General features: G+C 33.0%; 1 protein-coding gene across 1 annotated transcript; it reads left to right on the top strand.

The window, feature by feature from the left end:
* The first annotated feature begins 3,361 nt into the window (after window positions 1–3,361).
* On the top strand, window positions 3,362–4,565 carry LOC138123860 (brachyurin-like). The gene is made up of 6 exons (XM_069038694.1): window positions 3,362–3,519; window positions 3,568–3,718; window positions 3,772–3,929; window positions 3,996–4,082; window positions 4,138–4,280; window positions 4,330–4,565. Exons 1-6 carry the CDS (start codon window positions 3,423–3,425, stop codon window positions 4,489–4,491), a joined length of 798 nt encoding a protein of 265 aa, XP_068894795.1. The 5' UTR covers window positions 3,362–3,422; the 3' UTR covers window positions 4,492–4,565.
* Window positions 4,566–8,742: the final 4,177 nt, after the last annotated feature.

The raw sequence follows: 8,742 nt of genomic DNA, 5'->3' as shown, positions 1-8,742 counted from the left end.
GCTTTTTAACTGTAGAATTAGCACATATAAAGCAGAGTGGTTTTACTTTCGACTCTTTCGTCATGTCGGCGACTCGATCCTGCATAATAGAGAATTTAGGAGCTTTGTAAATCGAAAAAAATATTTTAAATCCACTACGGTAACATTGCAAGGTAATCATGTACGAATATATCTTTGTTTACATTGTATTACCGTTAATAATAATAATAATAAAAATAATTGATTTTTTTGTCGGAAACATTTTTCCATATTTTTTTCATGTACTTACTATTCCGGACACGGAATCTTGGCCAACATTTTATAGACATTTCTAAAAAAAAATGATGTAAACCAACCATTAGCGTCATTAATAAATGACAATTATTAAAAATCACTTTGAAGTTTTTCTTGTGACATCAAAAAAGCATGGAAATGGGATTATCGAGTCAAAAGTTGGGTTATATTCAGTAAAGCCCAGTTCACACATATTTGTCAGTTAAATGTCAGTTGTGGCCAAGATTCCGTGTCCGGAATAGTACATCTAAGCATCCTCGATAAGGTAGTAAGTTGTTTGTACGCCAATTTTGGGACACTCCGTATTAATAAAGAAGACGGAAACATCGTCATCGTCGTGATCTATGTTGACGACCTCATGGTTGCACCAGACAACCCGAGAAAGCTGCAACGAATAACATCAGAACTATCAAAGTCCTTCGTGATGATGTCGACAAACAAAAACACTTACAAATTTTATCGAATTTATATTTTTTTTTATCATTTAAATCATCATGATTGATATATAAAATTTGGAAATGTGATTCGGAGAATTTTTTTTAATCTAACAATAAGATACACATCTAATATTATTTTATAAATAATATCATGATATCATGGCAATCTGGATAGTACTAAAGAACAGGGGAACACCACAGAAAATAATCAACCTGATTAAGGAAGGTTACTATAATAATTACAAAAACATAGTGCAGCATACTGTGACGGTCCGAATAAACCTATTTCACTAAATTAAGAATTTTAATGTTTAATAGTATATTAAAGAACAAGTTTTATAAGAGTTGATTTGGCGCACGAGTCCCAGGTGTAGAAAACGAGCCGTAGGGGAGTTTTCTATGGGACGACTGCGCCAATGCCCATATAAAACATGTTTTTTATGTTATTTTTTCGAATTAGCACCCTTGTTTTAATTTTTAAATAAAAAAATTTAAATCTCAAATTCTAGGGAATTTTGTATTAATTGGTAATTTAAGGTAACTACATCTGTAACAGATATTAAAAAGTAGAGTTTGAACATTAATATTGGAAGTTTTTTGGTGTAAATGACAATAATACACTGAAATATTGATAAAAATTTTCTTAGAGGTCTATTAAACCACGAGTGCTTTAATAGATAATCATAAACGCCTCCAACTTGAATACAATAATAGACCTATTAGAGACGCAAATTCGAAAAAATAATTTCAACGGAATTTCCTAAGAACCGTTCATTGAGGGCGGAGATTCTTATCAGTTGTAAATTTTATGTTTCTCGATGTCTTTCGGCCGTATTCACCAACGCCAGTTAACGTTAACTGTAGGTTAAAATACTTCGTTACTTTAGTTACCTATTGTTATAACAATGTTTCCGTATATTTTAACCTACAGGTAACTTTAACTGGCGTTGGTGAATACGGGCCTTTGTCGGCAAAATAATCCTTAAAAGTCGTACTGCATTACTCAAGTAGCGAAATTTGCCGAACTTTCTTGGAAATTGTAGATACGCGTCGGAGCCAAGCCCAACACAAAGGTAACGGATGTACACGGGAAAAGCAACAATGCAATAAGTCACTCGCTCAATAAAGTCCAGTTAAAATCAGGGGATAATTAAATTAAATGAATTTGATTCTAAAAGATTTCAAATTGAGAGAACCATCAAATTAATGTTTACTAGGTTAATTATCTTTTTTCTCAGATTTTTGTCAAATGTGAAATCCACCTATTCAACGGAAGAAGGCAATGAGTGGGAAAAAGATAGAAGAAATAAAACTCCCAATGTTAAAATAAGACAGACGATTGCGCAGGAGTCGGTATGGAAAGCGTTATTAACCTCTTTTTGTATATCGCGCGCTGTCACTGCTTAGAAGTGGCTAAAGCTACAAACAGTCATAACATTCATTCACAGCTGAATGTCGGTTATTGAGGTTAAAATAAGAGAAAATATTAGTTAATTCTTTAAAGTGCTATCATGGTTGCGAATTGCTGTGTACCTGGTTGTAAAGAAAAATATAGAGGATCGACAAAGTCAAACTTGCTTGCTTCAAACCATGAAACGTTAAATATTACTAAAAATTGCACCAAAAATGTTACTAATTTCTGGAAGTGGTTAAAGTCACATAGGCAACACTCCTGACAACTGCGCATGTATGGAAAAGCATTTTACGCACATTGAATAGGTGGATTAAAAGGCGAGAATTGCAAATTAGAAACAAAACGCTTTATAGTAGAAAATCACTAAAATCGTTTGCACTTGTAGATAGAAAAGTAACAAAGCAAAGTAGAAACGGACTTGGTAGAAAACCACAGAAGTAGCCATCAAGATATTTACTTATTTTAGAAGTTTCGTAGAATAAGTATAGTATTGGGTGATTCAAAATGTTTATGGATAAGTATGGCAACTATGTACGAACATTTATGTGGCAACTGTGTGGGTGGGGTAGAGTTGACATTTGTATGACATTTCATAAGCGTGCATTTGATTTTTTTTATATCATTGCACGTTGACTTGGCAATTTTAAAAATTGCGCGACTATAAACTAAGAAATGTCAACTCTATCCTACCCACAAAAATTTTTCGTACATACATATAAGTTACCATACTTATCCACAATCATTTTGAATCACCCAATATATGCAACTCGTTTATAAACTTTTAGTCAAGCATTTAGATAAACACTCGCTAGACTCCTGCCTAATAAAACTCGTGACTAGAAAGGCGCTTATAAACCTTGTTGCATAATATACTATTATCTCTCCGATCACAAGTATTCAAAGGAAGTTGCAGCTTTTAAGCATTTGGTTCCAAGAACTTTTTTTATCAGAGATGCATATCTGATTTTATCGTTATTTGCGAAACTCAAAATAACAGAAAAAATATGCTAGAAAAGTAATGAATTGTCTATAATTTTGGAGGTTTTTCAAAGATTTCCAAAATGTTAATCTTTCTTCAGTTGGTTTCGTTCACTTCAGGTACCAACCAATAATCATACAGGGCATAAAGTTCAGAATTAAAACATTTGTTAATTACATTGATTAAATTTATCATTTATTTCGCAAATTTTGAGTGTATGAGTTGTTTATTTCTTGTTTATCATAAAAAAATATGACATCACCCACTTGCAACAAAAGTATAAAACACCACCACCAAGCAAGTCTACATCAGTTCCAAAATGAAACGTATCGCCATTTTTTGTCTATGCTTTGTGCTAGTGTGGGCTACGCCCTTGCAGAAAAGCCTATTGAAAGAGGTATCTGTAAAGGACATAGGTAAGTTTTTTTTTTTTAAATTAAGTAACTAAAAAAGGTGTGTCTTAGATTCCAGAATTCTCAATGGTGCTCAAGCGGCCTTAGGTCAATTTCCTTGGGAAGCAGCTCTATACGTAAATATAGGGACCACTACGTATTTTTGTAGTGGTAACATAATAAGCGAAGAATGGATCCTTACCGTTGCCCAATGTATTATTGGGTAATAACACAACCATGAAATATAGACTTTGTGTATTCACTTGTACTTTTAAGAGCCGATTCTATTGATGTTCTGGCAGGATTGATAGATTTGAATGGCTCTGGTACGGTGGCACGGGGTACTGAAATCGTCCTTCACGGGGATTATGATCCCGATGCTTTTAATAACGATATTGGTCTTATTAAACTATCGACACCAATTACATTTAATGGTACCTATGAAATTCAATGTTTCAAACAAATTAACATCTATTATCTGTTATAATTTTTGTCAACAGTCAACGTAGCCCCAATAGCTCTTGCGGAAACCCTTCTTGAAGACGGAATCGATGTTAGAGTAAGTGGATGGGGCGCAACAAGCGACGGTAATTAAATTTCTTGTTGTAAGTATTAAATCGAATGCTGATATTTTCACTTTAGTCGGTGGTGTAAGCGAATTTTTGAGCTATGTGGATCTAGTAACGATTCGCAACAGTGAATGTATAGCAGTTTACGGAAATACCATTGTGGATTCAATCGTTTGCGCACAATCAGCAACGGCTCTCTTGAAGAGCGTTTGCAAGGTAAGTTCTTAATAAAATTTTTGATTTGAATGCAGTTGTGGTATTTCAGGGTGACGGTGGTTCGCCATTAGTCATTGATGCTGGCATCAGTCCTGTACTCGTTGGTCTTGTTAGTTTTATCAGCACCGACGGTTGTGAATCTGGGCATCCTACTGGATTTACAAGAACTGCTGCTTACAGAGACTGGATACGAACTAATTCCGGTGTGTAAATTACATGAGAACCAAACGCAATTAATTGTAATGAAAAACTATATGTAATAAAATTGGATTATTGTGAATTGTATATTTTGACAGTTATTATTTAATCATTGATATGGAAAAAATATCTTTAAGTAGAGAAATTGTATCAACGGATTGGGAAAGGTATCACGTCATTACAGCCGTGAATAGCCAAATCGGCGTATCTGCATGTTACAACATTTATTGTAAAGTGAGAAAAATTCTGAACGTCTAGCCGTAATCTTGGTTAATAAGCATAATTACCATTTTAACTGGCGATTTTTTGCGTTTCTCTTAATGAAATATGTAAATAATAACTTATTGAACTATGTATATAACTCAAAAAATGTAATTTAACTTTTTTTCCAAATATGGAGGTTTTGCTGATTACTGATATTATTTTTGATAACTAATCTTGAAAGACGGTATTTATTGTCTGTAGATGCTCTAACGATTCTCGTTTTGGGTGATGTTTGAGTATTGTTCTCTTCCTTTCCCCGAATGGTGTTTTTGCAAAAAATACGAAGCAAAAACTTATTGGAAAAGAATCCCCAATTTACGTACTCACACAGCACGTGATGCCATGCCGTGTTACTTATTTTTATTTAAATAAGATTCTAAGAGAGTTCTAGGAGAAATAGGTTTTTGTAAATGTTTTAAATGAAACGGTTAAGCAAACTTCACTTATTTTTGATTTTACAAAGAATCGTGTTTTGATGTTTGACTCAACAAAACTTATAAATAAAATAATTATTAATAAATGATTTTCGGGCGGATATTTTAATTAAATTATGATTGAATAAAATTTTACTTGCGGCCAGTGAATTGGAATTTGAATAATAGATAAGCGAGTAAGCTAAATAAATAAATTTTTAACATAAAACAACACCAAAGGAATTTGAGATGCGATGTGATCCGACCCTTCGGTCTAGAATAATAACAAAAAGGATAAAAAGAGATGTCATGAGATATACGAAAAACTCTGTTCATGTGTCAGGTGTTTGTCAACGATCCTTCTCCCATTTAGGGTGGTGTGGCTGCATTTTGGGCTCTGCGCTGGATCACAGCTTCTTGAGTACGATGGACACTGGCGAAGCCTCTCCAATCACGAGAGCTCCAAGGAACGAAATATGAATGAAAGAATCTTTTAAAATCTATTTTGGAGAAGGTCATGTTGGTGCGAACGCATTTACCCAATCGGTAAATGTATTGGGCGTTTTTTTAAATTTCACCTCAAAGTAGGCGTTGAAGAGTCGATTGTGAACACACCGCTCGTGTAAAACGTAAGATTTAAACAGCTGATCGGTGATCCGTAGCCTGTACAATGCGTTCACAATCGATTCTTTAACGCCTACTATGAGGTGAAATTTAAAAGAACACCCGATATGAAGATCACATAATTTGCGGTACCTACTAAATTTAAAACAAATTAAGTTAAAAATTGGAAAAATTTTCATTTTTTAATTTACATGTGGACATAAAAAATAACTGCTTTCGGTACGGAAGAATCCTCCAGCTACTTCAGAGTTCAACACCCGAATTCTCTGTCATAGTTCCGCTTTCTTCAATCATTCTCGAACACTCTGCTTTCTCACTCCATTCTTGATCAGTTCTGTTTGATTCCAAATTCGTTATTTTAACCAATTGCGATAGCTTTTCCAATATTACGGCTTTTTCCGTCATAATTTGAATACATAATTATTTGAAATTTGTAATTTGTTAACTCTTCTGTTCATGATCCACAACTTGGTCTGAATGTGGGCAGGGCTCAACACGACAATATTTATTTTGTCTTTTACTATTGCGGCTTTTCGCATCCTATTATTCGTAATACGCAAAAAAGTTGAATTATTTAACATTTTGTGCTTATTTAGAAACACAAATTGACCTCCCAAGGGTCTTACATTTAAGGAATCACACCTCAACATCTTAAACACTCGTCTTGCTTTTGTAGTGTACATCATTGGCACATGTTTAATCCATGAATAAATGAAGAAAATTTTAAGGAAACGTCCTTAATGGGCATTTATTGGGAGCGGAGTACTTGTAAGTTGTAAATTTATATGTTTTCGTGCCTCCGGCCGGAATTTGCTAAATTACAGATCTCGAAATCGTCCAGAAACACATGCATTGCCGGCCTAGTCCGGCTAAAAGTGGGGATTTCGAGTTGTCATCGGTTTCGGTTGACATTTGTTATCAGAATTCTATCAAACGTCAATGTTTGTTCTGTGGATGGCTCGTTAAAAATGTTTTTGTATTTATAACAACGTACAAACTACAAAGAAGCAATATTTAACTAAAATTAATTAATTAAAATTACGTTTCGAGCCACTTCTTGAATATGGGCTGGTGTATTTATTACAAGAAATGTTTCAGGAAAATGTCAAAAACAAAACAAATTAATTAAATTTAATAAATGTCAGAAAACAAGAGCGATGTTGATTTTAAAATTTAAATGTTTAAATGTAAGTGTTGCCAACACAAAAAAAGTCCCTAATACCAATTATTAAAACAAGTGCTTTAACTTCCATTTAACAAAAATCCGCAGAAGTCGGCACGAAAAATTGTGTGTATCACACGTCCAGAAACTGTTTTGCGAGCATTCGTACTTGCAATACTCGTCTATCGACTCGTAGTACAAAACCGTACTCATGCTCGCAAACGTGCAGTTTCTGGCCTTGTAATACAAATAACTATTATCTGTAGTGATTTTGTACTCAAATCGAACCTGGGTGGACGAATAACATAAGTGTCAAGCGGTCCTTAAACTTAGATTGACAAAACATTTATGATCAATTGATCAATATACATAAATTGTTAGAATTATTTAAAAAAAAATAGTTTTGTTATTACATCATTAGAATCTGAAGAAGCATAACATTAAGTTAAACATTTGCTTTTTGCATGTAGAGTGAAAAATCTTACTACTGTTAATATACAGGGTCGCTACAAAGTATGGCAACAGATAAATATCTCGAGAATGGTTTCGAGCCACTTCTTGAATATGGGCTGGTGTATTTATTACAAGAAATGTTTCAGGAAAATGTCAAAAACAAAACAAATTAATTAAATTTAATAAATGTCAGAAAACAAGAGCGATGTTGATTTTAAAATTTAAATGTTTAAATGTAAGTGTTGCCAACACAAAAAAAGTCCCTAATACCAATTATTAAAACAAGTGCTTTAACTTCCATTTAACAAAAATCCGCAGAAGTCGGCACGAAAAATTGTGTGTATCACACGTCCAGAAACTGTTTTGCGAGCATTCGTACTTGCAATACTCGTCTATCGACTCGTAGTACAAAACCGTACTCATGCTCGCAAACGTGCAGTTTCTGGCCTTGTAATACAAATAACTATTATCTGTAGTGATTTTGTACTCAAATCGAACCTGGGTGGACGAATAACATAAGTGTCAAGCGGTCCTTAAACTTAGATTGACAAAACATTTATGATCAATTGATCAATATACATAAATTGTTAGAATTATTTAAAAAAAAATAGTTTTGTTATTACATCATTAGAATCTGAAGAAGCATAACATTAAGTTAAACATTTGCTTTTTGCATGTAGAGTGAAAAATCTTACTACTGTTAATATACAGGGTCGCTACAAAGTATGGCAACAGATAAATATCTCGAGAATGGTTTCTCGGAAATCCTTGAGATTTGGTAAGGAGTTAAGAGCATTTAAATTCTATTCTTTCCAATTTTTTCAGTTTTATATGTTCATTTGTTTTCGAGATACAAGGCTAAATTGATTTTTTTTAAATAGCAACAGGGGTTAATTTTATGATTTTAGAAAATAGGTTTTTTTTCTGAATTCAACGATGTGTCACATGTAATAATAGTTTACATAAGAATTGTCAAAAAATTTTTTTTATTTTAATTCAAAAATAAATAAACAGTTATCTTTGAAAACAGTTTCTATTATTAATTTATTTATTACTTATTTATTTATTATAAAAATGTCTTATTTAAGTGAAACCGAGCGGATAGAAGTTCTAATGATGATTGGATATGGTGATAGGAGACGAAGCTGTGCTGAAGTGATGACACTTTTGATGATACACAAAAAATGAAACGGTCATTATGTGATACAGTGTTAAATAAAAAAAAACACTCTTTATCATGAAATTAACCCCTGTTGCCATTTAAAAAAATTCAAGTTAGCTTTGTATCTCGAAAACAAATGAAGGTATTAAACTGAAAAAAAATTACAAATTATAGAATTTAAATGCC

The sequence above is a fragment of the Tenebrio molitor genome, chromosome 2 (genome assembly GCF_963966145.1).
Source record: "Tenebrio molitor chromosome 2, icTenMoli1.1, whole genome shotgun sequence".
Classification (NCBI taxonomy): Eukaryota; Metazoa; Arthropoda; class Insecta; order Coleoptera; family Tenebrionidae; genus Tenebrio; species Tenebrio molitor.
The sequence above is the reverse complement of the archived record's forward strand: the minus strand, read 5'-3'. Positions and strand labels throughout refer to the sequence as shown.